Below are 21,595 nucleotides of genomic sequence, written 5' to 3' on the forward strand. Positions count from 1 at the left end.
GCTGTGGTTTTCCACTCTAATGCCCTGTTTTGAACTATAAACTTACAGGGTTTTTCGGATATTCTGAATCACCTTTCAATTCTATCTTTGAATCTTTTCTTCAAGAATAGCTACCCTTGCAACAAAAACTATTTTGCATGAATAAGAATCGTGATCACTTGTAGAGTAGCTACATTTCAAAGTGAAACCATCTGCCTTTTGCTGTAGAATAGTTGTGTTTTGGCTAACAGTTGTCTTTGTAGCTAATTAAATTCCATTCTGGGAGAAAAATAAAGACCCACACCTTGCTTCTTTCTGTCAAGTATTAAAGAAAGCTGAGAATCAGTACCTATGTATAAAGTGGATAAAGTAGTTATAAAAGTAGCATTTTTTCCTCTGCTTAAGCATGACTAGGGAGGAAAATATTATGGGCCAAATTGTTTGCAGATGTAACTGTTGTGGTTTTGTTGAGTTACGGATGGATTTGAAAAGACTTTGTCCCACTAGGAGATATTATGTGCAAAGCACTTCTGATGGTCTAGCCACTTTGTGGGTTCTCGGTCTGAGCTGAGAAACTGGCACTATATGCTTTGGGGCATCTGGTTTTGAGGACTGTGCCACATTACAAAACCAGAGGGTTTGGCCCACTTATGAAACTAACTGCCTGAAACAAACCTTTAATTTTTATTTTTATTTCTTTTTTAGGTCAACTGAGTAATAAAATTGTGTTTCCTTCTTTGTGTTGTCAATAAAGAAAGGAATCCTTTTCTGTGGGTGGATGGCTGTTGTCCTCAAAGGCACTAGTCACTGACAGTTATGTTTAATATTGTTCCCTCTTTGGTTGGGATTCTTCTATATGACAAAAAGGGCAAAGAATCCTTCAAGCTAAAAATTTCCGCTATTTACAGTAAGCATCCTGAGGCCTCCTGATTGACATTGTAAGCAAACTGTTCTTGATTTCATGGTCCTTCTTGAATCTGCAGCTGACAATCCAGTCATGGGTACTGTTAACTCCAAATGCTTCAAAATCATTAAACCGGTCCCAGATTATAAGATTGAGATACTGTTAAGCCAAGTAGCTCATGCATGCAAATACTTCGTGTATATCAAGGATGGGAAAAGGTGAATGAAGGAATTAGCTAAATACAATTATAGGAGTAGAGTGGATGAAGCATTAGGAGGTGAGCCCTTGATACCAGTGCAGTGAACAGCAGTAGCTCTGTTTGTCCCACACAACTGATTATATGACAAAGCTGCAAACATGCTGGAAACAGTGAGAACAAGCAATGATATGCATGTTGTCAGTAGCTTCATTAGCTCTTGAAATTATGGGAAACTCCAACCATCTACTTTTTTTCAGTCTCCTTTACTTTTTTCTTTTCTGAAACATCATCTGAGTTATGATTTATGGCAAGTTTTTCCAGTCCCTGCTCATGTTAATTTCTTCCAAGACAAGTTCAATGCGATTTGAAATAATGGATTTATTTGTTAAGGAGCCTTCTGTGTGGCTGGGTGAATGTGTGGAGACAATTTTAACTATGTTCTTTAGTAGTTCCTAAAGCACACACTGCTCAGGGATGACTTGATACCTTGTCCAACTTCACATGAAGTTGTTTGAAGCATAGGTTTTATGAAAATGAAGAGGAAGAGGCTTTACAGATTCTCACCTGTACATCTTACAAATGTACTTAGTATATCATATTATCAGTTAGGTGCATGTGTAAGTATTGATTAGAAATAATTTTCCAAACAGATGGTGCTCATCTTCAACAGCCCTGAGTTCTACTTACCTCATTAGTGAGGCCTAGGAAACCAGTCAAGTTGCAACTGTGCTTCTCAGCCGTTTCTGAGAGATACACGTGTGAAACTCTCCATTTGGGCATGATAGGAAAGTCTGAGCTCCTGTAACTGAAAGATCCACTCAAACAGCCAATATTAAACTTTCTAGTTAATTCCGTGGCCTTACAAGAGCCAGATCAGGTCTTAAGCTCACAGTGGACATGTATCTAACCTGTTTAAAGCCATCATCAAGCTCTTCATGTCTCCACAGAAAAGTATGGGAGTGCACACAAGTACTTTCTGTCTTTAAATTTGATGTTTTTCTCAACCATGGCACCACCTTAGCTGTGCTGTATAGTGCCACTTTGTTGCCAGGCTGGTTTTGACTTCTGCCTCCCAAAAGAAAGTACAAAGCAGAAGAGCTATACTTTAACTATTCGCTTCAAGGACCAGTTATAGTTTTATGGGGTTTTTATGTAGCTAATCTGTTAAATGCGAAATACTCATCTTACCTTGACAGTGTATCGTCTGTGGTTATTTTCAGAGGCCTCTAAAGGGGACTCTCAGATTATTTCCATACAGTCATGGTCTTGGTACAGACAACATGCTGCCTGCTGAGTTCTTCTATTTGTGTGAATCATGAGCTACAGGAATACTAGGGGCTTAGTGGGTTTATATGCTGGCACTGAATCTCTAGAGACAGAAATGAATCAGTAGTGAAGCTCAATCTAGCACAATCTTCCTTCTGCTGGAAAGAGAATGAAAAAGTGATTAGTATCATAGTTATCACTGTGGTGCTGGTGCCTGGAAAATCCTACAGAAGGGTCAGGACTGATGTATCTCACTGGCAGCCTTTATTAGGGCTCCTGCAGAGCCCTGCTGAAAAATTAATGCCCTTCTTGTGAAATCTCTCTCCACTCAAAAAGGCTTCCAGAGTTGCAGTCAACTTATAAAAATGGGAGCTCAGTGCAAAATGTGGATCCAGGCTGAGCCTTTCCTTTCCTTAGGAGATTCTAACAAACTCAAATTTTACCTCATTACTTTCAGATTCTTCATGATTGAGCTCCCACCCTGGCCTCTTCTTTCCCACCAGGTTCTGCTTTTAAAGCAAATTACCATAGGAGTCTGAAAAAAACCCAACATTTCAAACTGAGGTCCCAGGTCACCTTCTTGAAGCCCTGCCTGTGTTGCTCATGACCAATAACTGCAAAAAGAAACAGCAAGCTGGTGCTTGCTTCTTCAGTCTATGCTGCTGCTAGCCAGTGGAAGGCTATCTTTGTTCAAACACTTTCATCAGTTTGAGGTAGAGGAGCAGTATTGGAGAGAAACTTCCTCAGAAGTACAGTTTTCAGGGATGGCTCTTAGTCCCTGTAAGCAAATCCGCAGTCTCTCACGGAAGTCTCAAGTTCGGTAACCAAATTCCCTGAAGAACAAACCCCTGAGAACTGGGTTTATTTGCCCCTGTCCCAGAGGACTGGTGAGACATCCAGCTCTGGTGCTGCTCAGGTGCTGCTGTCAGTGAGGCAGGGAAGTAATGCTCCAAACAACCTCCTTAATGGCAAGGGCACTACAGGAGAAAATACAGAGTTGTCAGAAGGATGCCTGAGATCAGAACTTGCTAGGCAGATTGTGTCTGAACTACCACTCCACACTTAAACCTCATGAAATCTGTGACTGCCCTTGGCACCACTGTATTTCTCTCTTTTGCAGTCTTGGCCCCATCAGTGATGGCAGTCTTGAACATCCTGGAGGAAGTGGAAACACTGGTGTTAGAGTGCTTTCAGCAAGTGCCCGCTTTCTTTTGTTCTTTGGCTGTCACTTTTAACTTTAAACAAGATCAACCACATGAATTTGGAACACTTGAAAGACTAAAAGAAAATAAAATGTAAGCTCCTTGGATTTTTCTTGTATCTGTTCTTCCTTAATCTTATCAGCAAGATGCTTGGGGTTTTAAATTTGCTGAAATATTTACTCCTGATAAGCCTTATCAAATGAGCTCTTTCCGCCTCTCATGCAGCCTGATGCTGCCCTCTTGCACTTGAGGGCCTGGCAGCAGCATGACACTTTATGTGCTGCCTGGGATGCTCAACCAAATCTTGGCAGCACTGCCTGCTGGAGTGGCAGTGGCTTGTGCCAACACCACTTGTTAGCCCAGAGTCGCCTGGGCTCACCCTTGGGTTGTACCATGCTGCTTTGCAGAAGAATGCAATGCAGGAGTGAGACATGCTTATTGTTTTTACCTTCTAGAAAATGTAGCTGCTTTCTACGATGTTATTTCTTAATATTCCTTGAGAGACTTGCCCAGGAAATATCTGGTGTTTTGCAAGAGAAATATATTCACCTGTCTGTGCTTTGTTACCCTTTTGGTTTCTCAGTCTAGCATGTGCCTAATAGGTAGCACTGAACAGTCGTGCATCTTTTGTTCACCTTTACCCCCAAAGATACAATAATCTATTTTGTTTTGCCTGGGGTTTGTATTTTGCTGAATGAATGTTCACCTGCCAAGTCATCCATTTTTTTCTAAATGCTAGAGAGCTTCAGTTGCTTTAAGAGTACCTGAAAGCCTTTGGCATTTTGGGGTCACTGGTTTGGACTTGCTGCCAGTGCTAATGTTATTTGACTTTCAAAATTAGATTTTAAGCCTTGTGCAAAGCTGCATGTAGCCAGGATGCTTAACTGCAGTGTCATAAACTCATAAACTCTACCCACCAAACCCAACAACTAATAGTAATGAACCCAACATGGGGGTGATGTGTAGACATGCAAACAAACACATCATCTCTGTGTCTTTGAAAGCAGTTAGTGAGCAAGATTTCAGTCCAGCCAAAATAGCAAGACTATTTTCAACATATTGCTTTAAGCTTGAAGCAAGTCTTCCAAGTGGGAAGGCTTTAGCCAGAAAAAAACTTTCAAAGATGAAATAAGTATAAAAGCTGCTCGAAGCTGTGGCTTCATCACTGCATGTACTTGTGGGCACATAGGGAACAATTTCTAAAAGGCTACCACTTTGAAAGGTTTATTTACATTTGTTAGAAAAGTAAGAGTAATAGGGAATGAATAAATGGCCTGTTAAATACAGGAGGAAAAAGGAATGACAAAACATGATTCTCAATGTCAGTTAAATATTAACGCATAAATGTTATCAGTCCTTGAACTCAGTGTCAGAAACCTCTACACCAGTTTTAAGCAGTAGTATCTTTCAAAGTGTATAACTTAAACAATCAATTACTGCCTTAAGTTAAAGTTTCCAGTAATAGCAGTTGTATGAAATACTGGAAGGAGATGCTGAAGAGCCCCTTGTACTGGTTTGCAGCTTACAGGCATACACAGTGGCAAACTTAGAAGCCCATACTTTGCTATTTCACTATTTCAGATGCCAGAGCCTCATTTCCAGAATGTAAGTGGTGATTTGTGAGGATGAGCACAGCAAAAAGAGATGTGTATATGAAATCTGTTTTCTCTTACTACTTGCCCTCTTTATTTTTGGTACCTGAAACACCATTTTCCCATGTGGAGAGGTGGTTTAGCAATGGAGCAATTCTGTAAAAATGCTGGGAAGAGATGTATGGTCTCAGGCTTTGATCTCAGCTGTGACAGGTCTTGAGCTGTGGTAGCTGGAAGCACACAAAAGCTGGCACCTACCACTGAACGCTAGGAAAAATACTTTTGCCTGATGATAACAATGTTGAGAACTTTAAATGATCCACAAAAGCAAAAACATTGCTCTTGAAATGTTGTTCTTCATGAAGATATCTCTCTGAACATTCTATGTGACTCAGATTTAACAGGAATGGGTAGCAGATGGAAAGAACTGATGACAGCTTAAGGCAGGCTGGGCAGAAGGAAGTGGGCTTCCCTAGAAATCCAGTAAGAAAGACTGCAGAAAGCATTAAGAAACGAGGTAAATGTGGCTTGGGAACTATGTATGATCAGACTGCAGCAGGCAAGCACTAGTCTAATGGGGTGGCAAGAAGATGGAAAGATGCCAAACTGCTTTGAAGAAGGACTTCTGATTGATGAAGACAGATCTCCACACAGGTGCAGTTGGTAGGGGGCAGGAAGAGCACCAATGTCATAATGCAGCGCCTATGGTTTTGTTGTGGATAAAGCTCTGAAACTTCACTTCCAGGACAGAAGTCATCAAAGTGGCACCCAACTTAAAATAACTTTTAATACAAAGGCTGCCTCATAAGCAGGGTATGGGCATGAGTGAATTGAAAACAGGTTTGCAGTCTGGTGCACACAGGCAGAAACACAGTAGAAAGATCAACAGAGAGGAAAGTTCTCTGCTGCTCCTGGGGTCTGTATTAGAAACCATGGCTGACTGCACACGTGGGTGAAGTGGGCTGATACATGGAGGGCAGGCTGCCTGCTCTGCTTATATTAGAGGTGATGGGTTGTGATAGAACAGCATGCTCCTCTCTATAGCCAGGCTCTCCCTCCCATGTGCAGGGGCCTTTGCTGAGGGAAAGGCTGGTATGTGTGGGTGGCAGCTTCTCCTGTGAGCGAGGGACGAGCATCAGCTCTCCTAGCAGCAGCAGTAGCCACTGTTCTGCTTGTGTCACAGCCCAGGCTGCAGGAGCAGGAAGTCGTGGTCTTCAAAGCTCCCCTCTGGTCTCTGCTTCAGCCAGTCCTCTATGTGTGGCAGTAGTGAAGGAGAGGTGAAAGGGAGCTGGTAAAGCTGGGAGGAGGAGGAGAATCTCTTCGCTCTTCCCAAAGTCCTCCTGAAATATCTGTTGACCTCCAAACCTGCCATTTTTTCCCTCCACATATTAGCTGTCAGTCAGCTCAGTGCTACATCAAGCTTTTGCTGCTCACCTCTGACTGCTCAGCTCTCCTTCTGCCCTCTTCCAGACTCTCCTTTTAACCCTTTCTCAGAACCTCTTGCCTACAGCTTTAAATTAAAGTTTTGCTGAGAAGTCTAAAGTCAGTTCTGTTACGAAAGATGTATTTCCTTAGAGGCACTGGTATCAGGCAAGGTGCTAATGTGTCTTCCTCTTCCAAGTGACATTTTTGTGGCGTTTGTGTGCAAAGGGCAAGAGCAAGGGTTAATGCTCTGACCAGCTGTGGGCAGCGGATTAAGAATATATTGCACCTGCAGTTAAACAGATCTTCCTCTTCCTCCTCTATTAGTATTATTGTTGTTACTACAGTCATTTGTAGGGCATCTAAGTGAAATTCATCCAGAATAGAGATGCTTGAGATTGAGGAGGGAAGCAGAATAAAACATGAAGATTTCCAAGTGAAGATTACATCTGTTGCTCTTTGAGCTCAGACTACCTGAGTTCATGATGACCTCCCATGTGACTTGGCTGTAGCCATCAGTCCTCATCCTGTGAGGTGGCTGCAGAATGGAGTCTCTGAGCAGTGTGGGTCATCAGGATATTTGATGGCTTCATATTCTTTCCGTAGTCTTTCCTAAGAAGTAAATTTCATGCAAATTAAGAAAAAGACCAAAAAGCAGGAAAATTAGGACGTTTGCAGGAGTGATTGGGTGGTGAAGAGAAGGCTTGCCTTGGAAAGAAGGCAGTGCAGCTGCCAGCCTGTGTAATTAGCCAAAAGGCCTGTGGAGTGTGGAGAGGTCACAAAGTGCACAGCTTCTGCCATGGCACTGCTCAATCCAGAGTAGTGCCTGCAGGAATGTAAAGCCTAGCCAAAGCCCAGATATTACAGCTGATACTGTGTGAACGCCAGAACCCTTCTGGGGCTAGTGAATCTGCTGATGTATAGCACGCACTGTACAGGGTACACATTTCTATGAAGGCTTTGGAGAAGGAAATGCATGATCCTCTGCACAGAGGACTGATTCAGTCCTTGTGAAGTTCATCTGAGTATGCTGTGAGGTAATAATTATTACCCCAGAGTAAACCAGAACTTTGATGACAAAGAATTGCAAGTGATCTTCTGAAATACGCATTAATAGAATTAATCATCTATATTTTTAATCATCTGTTGGCCTGACCCGGTCTCAAGGGAAGTGTGTTGCTCACCAGGGGCACGGATCAGGGATGTGGCAGAGAGGCTGCCTGCTCTGGTGAGCCCCATGGACTATTATCCACTTCTGGTGATACACGTGGATGCTAGGGATATAGATATTAGTAGCTTGGGGAGCATAAAGAAGGACTACAGAGCCCTGGGAGAGGTGGTTAAGGGCTCTGGAGCTCAGATAGTCTTTTCGTCAGTTCTCCAGGATACAGGGGAGGACCTAAAAAAAGCTAGGAGGATTAGCCAGGTTAATAAATGGTTAGAAAGAAGGGTGGTGTCATAGTCAGGGGTTTGGGTGTCTTGAACATGGGACCCAAGTTTGTAGGCCAGGTCTAGCAGGGGCTGGTGGAGCTGGTCTAAGGGGAAGAGCAGTTTTGGTAGGAGGCTTGCCAGACTGGTCAAGGAGGCTTTAAACTAGATGTGTTGGGGGAGGGGGGCATCATTCCATCCCAACACATCCAGTCAGTTGCCAGCACCTATAATAAATTCTCGGAGCAATGCAGAGATATTCTGGCTGCTCCAGCCAATGAGCCGCTTCATGTGGAGCTTGGCTCAGATGCCTCTATACAAATGGCCGTAGCATGGGGAACAAACAAGAGGAATTAGAGATGTGTGCATGTCTACAGGGTATGATATTATAGGCATCACAGAAACATGGTGGGATGGCTCCTATGACTGGAGTGTTGGAATGGAAGGTTAAAGACTCTTTAGAAAAGACAGGCCTGGCAGGCGCGGAGGGGGAGTTGCCCTTTATGTTAGGGGTAGGCTGGAAAGTATGGAACTCTGTCTGGGGACAGGTGAGCAGCTAACAGAGAGCTTGTGGGTCAGGGTTAAAGGGAGAACAGCGATGGGAGACATTACTGTGGGGATCTGTTACAGACAGACTGATCAAGAGGACTCTGTGGATGAACCACTCTATAGATAGATAGGAGCAGCCTCATGCTTGCAGGCCCTTTTCCTCACGAGGGACTTCAACCACCCTGATATCTGTTGGAACAATGGTATGGCCTGGCACAAGCAATCCAGGAGGTTCCTCGATTATGTGGAAGACAACTTCCTTCTGCAAGTAATAGAGGAGCCGACAAGGAGAGGTGCCATGCTTGACCTTGTGCTCACCAACAGGGAAGAGCTGGTTGGAAACGTGGCACTGCAGGGCAGCCTTGGATGCAGCGATCACGAGATGGTTGAATTTGAGATCCTCAGGACAGTAAGAAGAGCGTGCAGCAAGCTCACTGCCCTAGATTTCAAAAGAGGAGATTTTGGCCTCTTCAGGAACCTGCTTAGTAAGTTTCCATGGGATACAGCCCTAGAGGGCAGGGGGGCTCAAGACTCTTGGTTGGTCTTCAAGGATCACCTGCTACAAGCTCAGGAGTGTTGCATCCCAACTAGAAGAAAGTGCAGCAGGAGGGCCAGGAGACCTCCTTGGATGGATAAGGAGCTGCTGAGAAAAAGTCAAATGAAAAAAGAGGCTTATAGAAAGTGGAAGCAAGGACAGGCAGCCTGGGAAGAGTACAAGGATGTTGTCCAGGAAGCTAGGGACCAGGTTAGGAAAGCTAAGGCCCAGTTAGAGTTAAACTTGGCTAGGGATATTAAGGATAACAGGAAGGGATTCTACAGGTACATAGCAAATAAAAAACAGATTAGGGAGAACGTAGACCCCCTCAGGAAGCTCTTGGGTGAACTAGCTACACAGGATTTGGAGAAGGCTGAGGTTCTGAATGACTTCTTTGCCTCTGTCTTCTCTAGCAAAGGCTCTGACCGCACCACCCAAGTCTTGGAAGGCAGATGCAGGGACTGTGAGAATGAAGACCTTAGGCCTATTGTAGGAGAGGAATTGGTTCGAGACCATCTTAAGAACCTGAACATGCACAAGTCCATGGGTCCTGATGAAATCCATCCGCGGGTCCTGAAGGAGCTGGCAAATGAAGTTGCTGAGCCACTGGCCATCATATTTGAAAAATCATGGCAGTCAGGTGAAGTTCCCGACGACTGGAAAAAGGGAAATATAACCCCCACTTTCAAGAAGGGGAAAATGGATGACCCAGGGAATTACAGACCAGTCAGTCTCACCTCTGTGACTGGCAAAATCTTGGAGCAGATTCTCCTGGAAGGCATGCTAAGGCACATGAAAAACAACAAGGTGCTTGGTGACAGCCAGCATGGCTTCACTAAGGGGAAATCCTGCCTGACCAATTTGGTGGCCTTCTATGATGGGGCTACAGAACTGATGGACAGTGGTAAAGCAGTGGATGTCACCTACCTGGATTTGCGTAAAGCGTTTGACACTGTCCCACACGACATCCTTGTCTCTAAATTGGAGAGACACCAATTTGATGGATGGACCACTCGGTGGATAAAGAACTGGCTGAAGGGCTACACACAAAGAGTTGCGGTCAATGGCTCAATGTCCGGCTGGAGACTAGTAGCAAGTGGTGTTCCTGAGGGATCGGTGTTGGGACCGGTCTGGTTCAACATCCTTGTCAGTGACATGGACAGTGGGATTGAGTGCGCCATCAGCAAGTTTACCGATGACGCCAAGCTGTGTGGTTGGGTTGCTACGCTGGAGGGAAGGAATGCCGTCCAGAGGGACCTTGACACGCTTGTGAGGTGGGCTGATGCCAACCTCATGAAGTTTAACCATGCCAAGTGCAAGGTTCTACACCTGGGTCAGAGCAATCCCAGGCACAGCCACAGGCTGGGCAGAGAAGAGATTCAGAGCAGCCCTGCGGAGAAGGACTTGGGGGTGTTGGTCCATGAGAAAATGAACATGAGCCAGCTTCAGTGTGCGCTCACAGCCCAGAAAGTCAACCGTATCCTGGGCTGCATCAAAAGGTGCGTGACCAGCAGGTCAAAGGAGGTGATCCTGCCCCTTTATTCTGCTCTCGTGAGACCTCACCTGGAGTATTGTGTGCAGTTCTGGTGTCCTCAACATAAAAAGGACATGGAACTCTTGGAACAAGTCCAGAGGAGGGCCACGAGGATGATCAGGGGACTGGAGCACCTCCCATATGAAGACAGGCTGAGAAAGCTGGGGCTGTTCAGCCTGGAGAAGAGAAGGCTGCATAGAGACCTCATAGCAGCCTTCCAGTATCTGAAGGGGGCCTATAGGGATGCTGGGGATGGACTCTTCATTAAGGACTGCAGTGATAGGACAAGGGGTAATGAGTTAAAACTTAAACAGGGGAAGTTTAGATTGGATATAAGGAGGAAATTCTTTCCTGTTAGGGTGGTGAGGCACTGGAATAGGTTGCCCAGGGAGGTTGTGAATGCTCCATCCCTGGCAGTGTTCAAGGCCAGGTTGGACGAGGCCTTGGGTGATATGGTTTAGTGCAAGGTGTCCCTGCCCATGGCAGGAGGCTTGGAACTTGATGATCTTAAGGTCCTTTCCAACCCTAACTATTCTATGAATCTATGATCTTTGCTTAGTGTAACTGTAGAGGAAAAAAAAATTATGGTAAGTAACATTTCTTTGGTAACCTCTAGGTCAGTGGATATATTGTATCTCCTTATATGTCAATTCCAGTCCTTCCAGGAGCTTATGTTCAAAATATTTTCTTCTGATAATTGAAATTGAGCATAAGGAGGCTTTTATGAGTTGTTGGTTTGGTTTGTTTTTTTTTTTTTTCAAATTTTCTTTTTAGTGTCTTTCTTGTCATCTGAGGAAGGTAATAAAGGAAAAGAGACGAAAAAAAAAGTGTTTGTCAGGACTTTTACTACAAAACCACATTTAATTTTTCCTAAAGCAATTCATTCCTTGATAAAGGCTAGGTTAAGGATATAAAAAGTGAGTATATTACACTCAGGAGTCACACAGTAATAGCTCTGGGTTTGATATCGGAGACTATGGATAAAAACCTCATTTCTGTGGCCAGATTCCTTACATGCTATTTTCCTCAATGGACAACAGCACAGCAATGTGTTTGTATGTTTCTTAGGAAAGCTGTATCCAGAGCCAGTTCCTGGGCTGAACGTTGTCTGTTTCTAAGCAACCACATTTTCTCTATGGAAATGAAAGCCAAGCAAGCATGCAGGTGATAGGGGAAGATGTATTTCAGCCTGCTTTACTGAAGGCATGGAGCTCTATACCAGTTCCATTCCTTTTATTAATGTATTTTTTGTCTCTATCTCTGTTCAAGCAGTGGGGAAGTTCAGCTTCCCCAAAGCAGCTTGACTTGTGGTGTCACTCAGTTCCTCATTAGCTGATGCAGTTACAAAAGGTAGAAAACTCTCTGGGACTTTAAAATAATGATGTGTGTTTCTTGAGAGGCATTTCCCGTCACTTCTGTATTGGATTTCAGAAGCTTTTTCGGTAACCAATCCATTTCTCATGAGTGCCATTGTGGGTGTTTTATTTCCATGTGCACAGATTTGTTTTGCAGGTCTGTTTTCAATGTCTGAGTGAGTCAGCTGAGAGGAAAAAAAAAAACTTAAACAGGAAAGAAGATGCAAAAGTAAGCATAATAATCTAGACAAAGAGGTTTCCTCCTTAGAATCTCACAGCTTTAAATCTTGTGTGTCAGCATAATTTAAACTACACAAGCTATGGCATTGATTGGCATATATTTTGATAATAGTCTTCATTCATTCACTGCAAAACATTTCTTTAAAACCTTCAACATTTTTTTCTGGTCTTCACAATTTTGCTGTGGTATCTGATGGGGAAACCAGATGGCCCAAAGAGATATACATCAAACAGGTAAAGGGTCCCTGCATCCAGCCCTTTGATGGTCTCTGTGGTGACAGCTCGCTGAAGATTTATATCATAGAAATACTTGCACAGCACTTTCTCTGACTTGGGTCGAGATTCAGGCCCAGAGCACCTGTCTGCACTTTGCAGTTCTGTCCAGACTTGATGTTCTTCAATCCTTTTCTTGTACACACAGTACTTGCTCTTCTCTTGTGTTCCTAGCCAGGCAATAGTGACGGAGTTGCAGGTCCTCAGTTTACTGAAGGACTTGATTTTTAAGCTGTCTGGAAGAAGTGGGAATAAGGGCTTGTGGGAATGGGTCGACACCTGTACTTTCACAGAAGAGTTAGGCTCCTCTGTGGAACTAAGCTGCACCAAATATGTGTCCAGCAGCTTTCCCTTCAGTGAGAAATACCTCAGCCCTGAGATGTTTTCCGATGCCACTGGTTTACCATTCTTAGTTATGTGAACCCGTATTTGGCCACGACACAACTGAAAGGTGAATTGTATTTTCTTGTGCCTTGCCTGGTACTGCATGCTGTAGAATTTCTGCTTTTTCCCATCCAGGACAACTTGAATCATTTTCCCATCTTTCAGCTCCCTCACCTTAGGTTCGGGTTCTTCCAGGGTTCTTGCAAATGTCCCAGTGTAAGCAGCACTGGCGTTTGTGAGGAGATTGACAACAAAAACATCAAAGTAATACTGGGTGCTGGGGCTGAGATTGGGCACTGTGTAAGTGTTCTTGGTACCCATGCATATCTGCCTGACTTCCCCACTACTCACTTTGTTGATGATGCTCAATTCGCTTTTGGACAATATCATCACCTGCTGCGGTTCAAGAAGGTACGGAGAGAGAGACAAAGCTAATGTAGGTGGCAGTTTCATTCCAGAGGATCTGATTGCTGTCTCAGCAGCACATAAGCTCTTATAGTTGTGCTTTTCATTAACCAGAAGACAGTATTGAATGTTATCTCTATGTTGCAAGACAGAGGGACTGTGTTTCCAGGTTAGAGTCACAGTTGTATGCCCAACGCCAATCACATCTATCCGTGGATCCATTGGAAGTTCTGGATAGAGATGCCCAGATGATGTGTCAGTTGTTAAGTACACAGTAATGTGCGTGTCTCGCTCAGTGGATAAGAACTCTAGCATATAAAGGGCAGACTGAGAAGACATACCCATGTAAGTCTCTACAGAATTTCCTTTATAGTTAAAAATGGTGGACACTGTGCTTGGAGCCTTCTGAAACATTGAGACCTCTTGTGTGCCATGATCACCTGCAGGCAAAAAGCAGACTTGTAGCTGTTTTTTTAAACAGATGTGAAATAAAGCACACTGCATAGCTTTTATTGTTCATATGTCAGGGAACACCATATTTTCTTCTTGAAAACAATTATAACTAAAAATTCGTTTTGCTACTAGCAATTTATTAAAATAAAATTTAACTAGCTTTTGTTTTCGCAGTGCAGTTGTAGAATTATGTTTTCAAAAGGACAATAATTATAAAACCACAACTTGCAAAAGCTTGACTTGCATTGTACCTGATGTCCCTATAATTTTCTTCTTCCAATGGCTGTCTCTTCATGTACTTTACTTCAAGGAGACTCATACTTTCTGTGAAAGGGGGTTGCTTTGGTTTAGTTTTGTGTCATCATCTCTTGTGAAGAAGGAAAATTTATCACTTCAAGGGAACATAGTTGAGCTACTCAGTAAGGTGTACCTGCCTGACAGGCAAGAACTTGTTAAGGGCAGCTTTCAGATTTTAGTTTCAAAAGTTAATTCAAAAAATCATGAAAGAGAATGGAATTTCCTTTTAAGCTAAAGGCAGCGTAATGCCCACTGCCACGGTAGGTAGTATTCCAAGAAAAATAAACAGCCAAATCTTCTCTGCATTGCTGTAGGGAGCAAAATGATAGGTTGAAGTGGCCTGAGCCACAGAAAAAGAGCTGAGGCAGCAGAGGGAAGTCTGGGCCAGTACAAATGGTTTATGGAGCTGATCTGTATTTATGGAGCCCTGAAGACACAGGGTTTCTTCCAGATATTAATCTTAGATTTAGACTTTGTCATTTAATTCTTAATTTACTTGACTCAACTGCAAAATCCCATGGGCCCCCTATGCTTTACTCATGGAGACAGAGATGTCCTCTTCAGCCCATGTCAGTTTACAGGAGAAGAAAGCATGAGTTGTTTAAGCTTGCAGGGAATTTCCTGTAACACAACTCCTTTCTTTGTCTCTGTTTAGGCAGACTGAAGGTCTTACCTCGTTCTGCTTTTCCAAGGAAACTTGCCGAAGCCTTGTGCACAAGTATGCTCCATTCAATGGGAACATCACAGGGGGTCACTGTTATTGTGAAAGGTTCAAGGGCTCTGCCTTCCTCCAAAACAAAGTAATACCTGTAAATGTATATTAAAACCAGAGGGAAAGTGTTAGAAAATTTGTGTCTACCTGAGACTCCTTGGAATCAGCCATTCTGGTGTGGGTCACTCCAATGTACGTAGAAATGACTTGTCACTTGAGGTTCATCAACACAAGGGGATGATGAAAGTCTGAAATCTTCAGCTGTGGGAAGAATAGTGTGGACTTTTTTCTAATCCACAAATATTTGTTAAAAGATTTATCCACTTACCATAGGCAGTATTTTTCCCACTTTAAGGTATATCACTGTATTCCAGAGGGACCTTGACATGCTTGTGAGGTGGGCTGATGCCCACCTTATGAAGTTTAACCATGCCAAGTGCAAGGTCCTACACCTGGGTCGGAGCAATCCCAGACACAGCTACAGGCTGGGCAGAGAAGAGATTCAGAGCAGCCCTGCGGAGAAGGACTTGGGGGTGTTGGTCCATGAGAAAATGAACATGAGCCAGCTTCAGTGTGCTCTTGCAGCCCAGAAAGCCAACCGTATCCTGGGCTGCATCAAAAGGTGCGTGACCAGCAGGTTGAAGGAGGTGATCCTGCCCCTCTACTCTGCTCTCGTGAGACCTCACCTGGAGTATTGTGTGCAGTTCTGGTGTCCTCAACATAAAAAGGACATGGAACTGTTGGAACAAGTCCAGAGGAGGGCCACGATAATCATCAGGGGACTGGAGTACTTCTCATATGAAGCTGAGAAAGTTGGGGCTGTTCAGCCTGGAGAAGAGAAGGCTGTGTGGAGACCTCATAGCAGCCTTCCAGTATCTGAAGGGGGCCTATAGGGATGCTGGGGAGGGACTCCTCTTTAGGGACTGTAGTGACAGGACAAGGGGTAATGAGTTAAAACTTAAACAGGGGAAGTTTAGATTGGATATAAGGAGGAAATTCTTTCCTGTTAGGGTGGTGAGGCACTGAAATGGGTTGCCCAGGGAAGTTGTGAATGCTCCATCCCTGGCAGTGTTCAAGGCCAGGCTGGACAGAGCCTTGGGTGATATGGTTTAGTGCAAGGTGTCCCTGCCCATGGCAGGGGGTTTGGAACTAGATGATCTTAAGGTCCTTTGCAACCCCAACTATTCTATATATTATATATATTATTTCAGTACTTACTTGGTTATTTTGGATGATGGATGTGATTAAACTGAATGCCTTTTAGATAACTACCAGCTGGCTAACTCTGGGGAATTTGGTATGCTTTTCCCCAGGATTGCTGTACTGGAGTTCAGTGAAACCTCTTAGAGCCTGTATCTTCCCTCATATGTGCTTACATACTTGGATCTTCCTGGATATCAGATAAAGTGGGTGTAACAAAATGGTTTTAGCCAGTCCTGAACATTATCAGACATCAATGGCAGTTTTGGAACAGGCCAGTCCTAAACTACTTGCCTTCATGACAGAAGCTGCTGCATGTAAGCAGTACAAAGCGACATGTGTCTACTCTGTTAGGTTTTGATTCCAGCCTCCTGCCTCATTCCTTTGGTTTTCTGTTTATTTCTGTTGTTTTGGTGTATGTGGACTGTATACAGACACAGAAATGTTTCCACTTGTGTCACTTACTCTGCAGTTAAATGAAGGCAATTCAAGGGGTTTTATTCAGCAGTGAGACAAGCCTAGTCATTATGGATAGATCATGTGAGCCTCGAGGTCTGGCTTACTTTCAGGATATGGCTACTGGGCCACAGTCAAGCTTCACTGGAAACAGTTTCACATTCTTGACTTTTTTACTTTAAGCAAAAACTTGTCATCTCTGGGTTTCCTTTTTGGGTGGCTCTGGGGTTCATAAGGTCCTTACCTGATCATGCTAAACTGAAGGGGGTTTGGCTTCCTGATTGCAATTTTAATGTTATGCCACAAGAGCACAGTGAAATTAACTTTTCTTTGAGATTTCAATACTCACTTTCTTTTAACAAGGAGAGCTCCTAGTTTTGCTCTTGTGAGCATCGTCACATTATATAACATGTGCCATGTTCTGGTTTCTTTCTGTGCAATGCATATCAAGACTGAACCATCTGGTTCACCCTCTGCTCTATGGCACTTGGGTGTATGTCAAAATCTGTACACGTTGGTCACTGTCCAAAGTGGAGTCTGATTAAACCACTTGAAGTGCATGTCTTCCCAAACAAGCAAATTGGTCTTTGCTACCCAAGATGCAGTGCCAGTTGTAATATCTAGATCATCTACATATCTAGATATGGCAGAAAAGATTGTAGGTATTTTGGGGAAGTGAATAATCTGCAGAATGTCTGCATGCAAAACTGTTTTGATTTTAGCAAGCTTTAGTGCCATTCAACAAAACACTTCCAACATGCAGGACATTGGCAGACATTTTTTAGTAAGAAGTCTGTGCAGATATTCTATTGATTTTGGGGATAGTTAATTTGCTAGGTAAAATTATTGTATTTTACAGTGAACGTATAATTACTGGTATGTCTGCAGTTCTGAAGCCAGGCTGTTTGTGGTACAGCTGTTTACTGTTGGAGCCCACCCACTTTGTGTCAGCTCTGCTACTGCTCTGACAAACACCATAAACTTAAACAGGGTTAAAACTTAAACAGGGGAAGTTTAGATTGGATATAAGGAGGAAATTCTTTCCTGTTAGGGTGGTGAGGCACTGGAATAGGCTGTCCTGGGAGGTTGTGAATGCTCCATCCCTGGCAGTGTTCCAGGTTGGACAAGGCCTTGGGTGGTATGATTTAGAGCGAGGTGTCCCTGCCCATGGCAGGGGGGTTGGAACTTGATGATCTTAAGGTCCTTTCCAGCCCTAACTATTCTATGATTCTATGATTAAAAGGTGCCTGAAATGTGTACATGAATCTGAACTTCATCTCAGAGGCTCGTTCCAGATTCTGGGCAATGTGATGACACTGAAGCATGACAGCAGTGGAGCATTTCTCTAGAAATTCAGTGTACACTGATAGAGCTTTGCAGGTGCATAGTAATTCTTGTACTGGTAGCATGCAGCTATCAGTGTCATAAGAAGTATCTGAGACTAGAAGTGATTGATTTGCTCTTACCTCTTAGGTATGTCCTTCAGCAGGTGAACTGTAGTTTCCTTACCATCAGCAAGTATCAGGGAGTGATAGAAATTGAAGAGATTGGTGTTGAAGCTCTGATGGGAACTGGTGGTGGGTACTTTTATGGAATGACACAAACAAGCCACCATGAGAAGGTGGAGAGGCTGATAAAACCAGAACCGGAACATCTTCAGTACTGCAAAGTGAAATGGCAAAAGCGAATGGAAACAGCTGACTTGGAGGCAGTGAAAATAATCAATGACCCTCTCTTTCTGTTCTTTTCTTGCTACTAATCATAATTAAAGCAAGCCAGACACTCAAACAGTGCAAGTCTTGGTGTGCCAAAAGTGCCAAATTGCTTGAAGTTCGCAAAGAAACATTTCTTAAAGGGTTTCTCTGCAAAAATTTGATGTCATAAGCTTCTATGAAGTTTTTTATTACAGAGAGATATAGTCAATATAGCACAAGTGCAATATTATATGACAGTTATAAAATCACTGCTAACAAAATGAGTGAAGAATTATATTTAAAATATTTTTCCTAGCTTATAATGTTGAATTATAAACAAATATGCTAAGTTTCAAGGCTGGGTTATTGTAATGGAACTGTCACTTTCAAAGGAGATCGCTATATCCCAAGCACTGCTTCTGCTGTTCTGTCAGAGATTATTTAATTTTTTTTCATCCATTGTGACTGTAGGTATGCATGGAGAGGAGGATCAACGTAACTTACTCAGAGCAGTGTAAGATACTGTTTGGTGAAAAATGGAGAACCCTGGGTAAGAATCCCTACACTGATATTTAGGACACTTGAAGCTCCTCTTCTCATTTAAAAGAAGGTTTTATTGCTGTAGGGCAGCTGGATAAATCATTTAGAGGTTTTTTTTTTGCCTTTCCCACCTGCATCACTTGCAGCCCATCTAAATATTTGCTGCTCACTGGAACTATAACAGCTCTATTGTATTCACTCTGTTAAGAGATATTTTATTTAAAAAAGCATGTATGCCCCTTCCTTTTGCCAGGAGGTTTTATTATCAGCTTTGTATCTATGAAGGAAATGTACACAGTCTCAAAAATTATCTCTAGCATTACATCTACCATCACAGCTGCCATTATTTAAACTGCTGTGTACTTTGCACAGAGCTACATAATAGAAGATTCCAGTTAGGACAAGAAATTTTCACAATACACTACTATGTGAGATTATTGATTATCCTTACAACTTTTTTGTCTGCCACATTCAGTTTCAGAAAGAGAGTAAAGTGCAAAAGTGGGAAGGGGAGAGGAAAGACATAGACGTTTAGCTCAGGTGCCAAGCTGTAGCTCCGAGATTTGGAAAGCAGAGGGAGCTCTGTGAGCAAGATCCTTTTTTTGAGGAAAAAGTGGCTCATGGAATCTTACAAGCAGCAAGCAGTAAAGATCCTGTTTAAATCTGATTATTGGTTAATGATAGAGGAGAACATTAAAGACAAAGGTTCAGTCCTTTGTAAGTTTTATTTGTTTCTGAGGTCAGCCCTTTCCTCATTATGCCTGCAAATGTGCAGAAGATCTTAGGCAGTCAAAATATCTACAATTCAGCAGGTCTGCTGTCCATTACAATTAAAGTGATTTTATAAAAGGACCAGTTCCTTTATAAATATTTCAAACATGTACATTTAAACATAGCATTGAATACATCTGAAGATTTTGCTCACAAAATTTGTTTTCATCTGTGATTCCCAAAGTAAATCGCATCTTTAATATCAGTGAGATTATTATGGAAATTAGCACTACCAGGTCATCTAAGTCTCAATACTTGACATCCTAATAAAGTTAGGATATTATCTTCCTCATTGTAATATTTTTACCCCCTGGCTGAATGCAAGATTAAACAACCATCTGAACAAGTTGAAAGAATAGTTAAGATTACTATATCAATTCCATATTTAATGTTCTTATAAAAAAGCTTTAGTTACAACTCTGAGTCATTTTGCCACTTTGTTATTCTTGTAGTCTAAGTACAGCTTACAGATTCAAAATATAACCTGAAATATTTTGTTTTACCTTTGACAGTGGAATCTGAGTTGCTCTGTGCTTCAGAGAAGATTCCAAAAAACAAACAAAAAAACCTCTTTCTGCTGCTTAAATGACAGGATCTTGCAAACCATACTGATATCACGGCTGCTCAGCTTTTCTTGACCAGGAAAACAAACAAGCCAAGCAAGCAACCAACCTATAATCAGCTTATCCCAAAGAGAACATCATCCTAAAGGCTGATTTCACTCAATTACACAGTTTGCTCTCAGACTCTTGGAAATATGCTACATAAAAAATACTATGCTTACCTATTGTGTTCCTGGCCAGATGATCCCCAGACTGCTCTCTTTCTTTGCCGAAAAAGCATAAAATAAAACAACATAGACTTTTCAGATCTCTGTAGGCAGATGAAAACCAAAACTGTGCAACCAGTTTAACAGAACAGAACTGATTTTTCCATATGGCTCCTGAACAGACATAGTAACTAAAATGCTTACAGTTTTTCAAGAAAAGAAAAGAAAACAGAAAAAAACCCCAGCAACACAGAGTTTTGGTATTATCTTATGTTGGATGTTTTAAAAGGGTATTTTAAACTTCTGTAAATTTGAAATCTTCAAAGTCCTGATTTCTGCCTTTTCAGTTCTAGAGTTCCTTGTGGAGGGCTGTGAAGCAGGTTCAAGTGTGCTGCCTCCAGACAGCAGGACTTTATTCCTGCACAGAGTGTCAGCCAGACTGTTAGAGCAGCCTAATCCCAGCGGTGGCTGGCCAGAGAGCAGGTCTTTGACAGAAATGCACAGAAAGGAGGAGGGGGTGAGAGGGAAAGAGCAAACACTGTTAACCCTTGTTTGCCCTTAATATGAACCAGCCAGGGGCACACCAGTCTCCTCCAGAAAACTAGTGCTGAATTAGTAGCTTGATGGCCCTTCCACGGAGCTGTGAGATCTCCTCGCTCACAGCACTGCAGAAGTTTCTGGTAGTTTCAGGTGTATTGTGTTTCTGGTGTGCCTTTTTCTGGTCCAACAGGTGCTGGCTGTCTTACAGAGAGATGGAAAAGGCTGAAAAGCTGCAAAGGAGGGAATGCTCTGCATTTTTTTAAGCAGACTGGAATTAGTGAGCTTTTGAAGACTGACAGGAAGCTACTGAATAGCGTGGAGCAGATTTCTTGGTTTGCAGAGGCTGTGTAAGAAAGAAACTCCAAAAGCGTATGGGCCGGGGGATTATTTCTGGTTGTGAAAGTATTGTGGTTGAGGGAACAGGCAGGAAAAGGGTGTATGGGAAATGGCTCACAGCAAGTGCAAACAATTGGCGTTACAAAGCAGTTGTAACAAGCCATGGTCCTGAAAAGGCCTGATCTTGCTGAATGAGAATGATGTATGGCCAGGGTTCATGTGCTACTTGTACTTCTTGGCCTGAGATGTCATGAAAGGAGCCCTGAGATCATCCCTGTTGCGATGTCTACTCAGCTTCAAGTCTGCTTAGAAAGGTAAGCACCAGAAAGCTGCATGAGCTTCTATACAGGTACTTTGCAGGGGGCAAAGGCAGAGTATGTGAGAGGCTGGGCTTTTAACAAGAGTCTTTTGTTCAGTGTTTGAGTGAATTGCAGTATCCCTTTGCCATTGTCTCCCTGAATTTGAAGATGTACTATGTAAGATTTCCTGAGGTGAAAAGCTCGCTAAGAAGAGGGGTAGGTGAGGGAGAAGTAGAAAGAGGCTTCAACAGATTCTACATA

At 42.8% G+C, this 21,595-nt stretch overlaps 1 protein-coding gene across 2 annotated transcripts; it reads right to left on the reverse strand.

The window, feature by feature from the left end:
• Positions 1-11,469: 11,469 nt before the first annotated feature.
• LOC133223402 (protein NDNF-like) lies at positions 11,470-20,646 on the reverse strand. Of its 2 annotated transcripts, none has more exons than XM_061374076.1 (4): positions 20,175-20,646; positions 17,852-18,047; positions 14,691-14,824; positions 11,470-13,707 (listed from the first exon to the last, which is right to left on the reverse strand). In XM_061374076.1, the coding sequence occupies exons 2-4, from the start codon at positions 18,037-18,039 to the stop codon at positions 12,356-12,358; spliced, it is 1,674 nt and encodes a 557-aa protein (XP_061230060.1). In that variant the 5' UTR covers positions 18,040-18,047; positions 20,175-20,646; the 3' UTR covers positions 11,470-12,355. The 2 variants fall into 2 exon arrangements, with proteins under 2 accessions (XP_061230060.1, XP_061230061.1); XM_061374077.1 differs by lacking the exon at positions 20,175-20,646 and adding an exon at positions 19,894-20,015.
• Between the last annotated feature and the right edge of the window lie 949 nt (positions 20,647-21,595).

This window comes from Neopsephotus bourkii, unplaced genomic scaffold (assembly GCF_033783945.1).
Source record: "Neopsephotus bourkii isolate Nb327-2 ecotype Australia unplaced genomic scaffold, CSIRO-AGI_Nbou_v1 NB_1634, whole genome shotgun sequence".
NCBI classification, from domain to species: Eukaryota; Metazoa; Chordata; class Aves; order Psittaciformes; family Psittacidae; genus Neopsephotus; species Neopsephotus bourkii.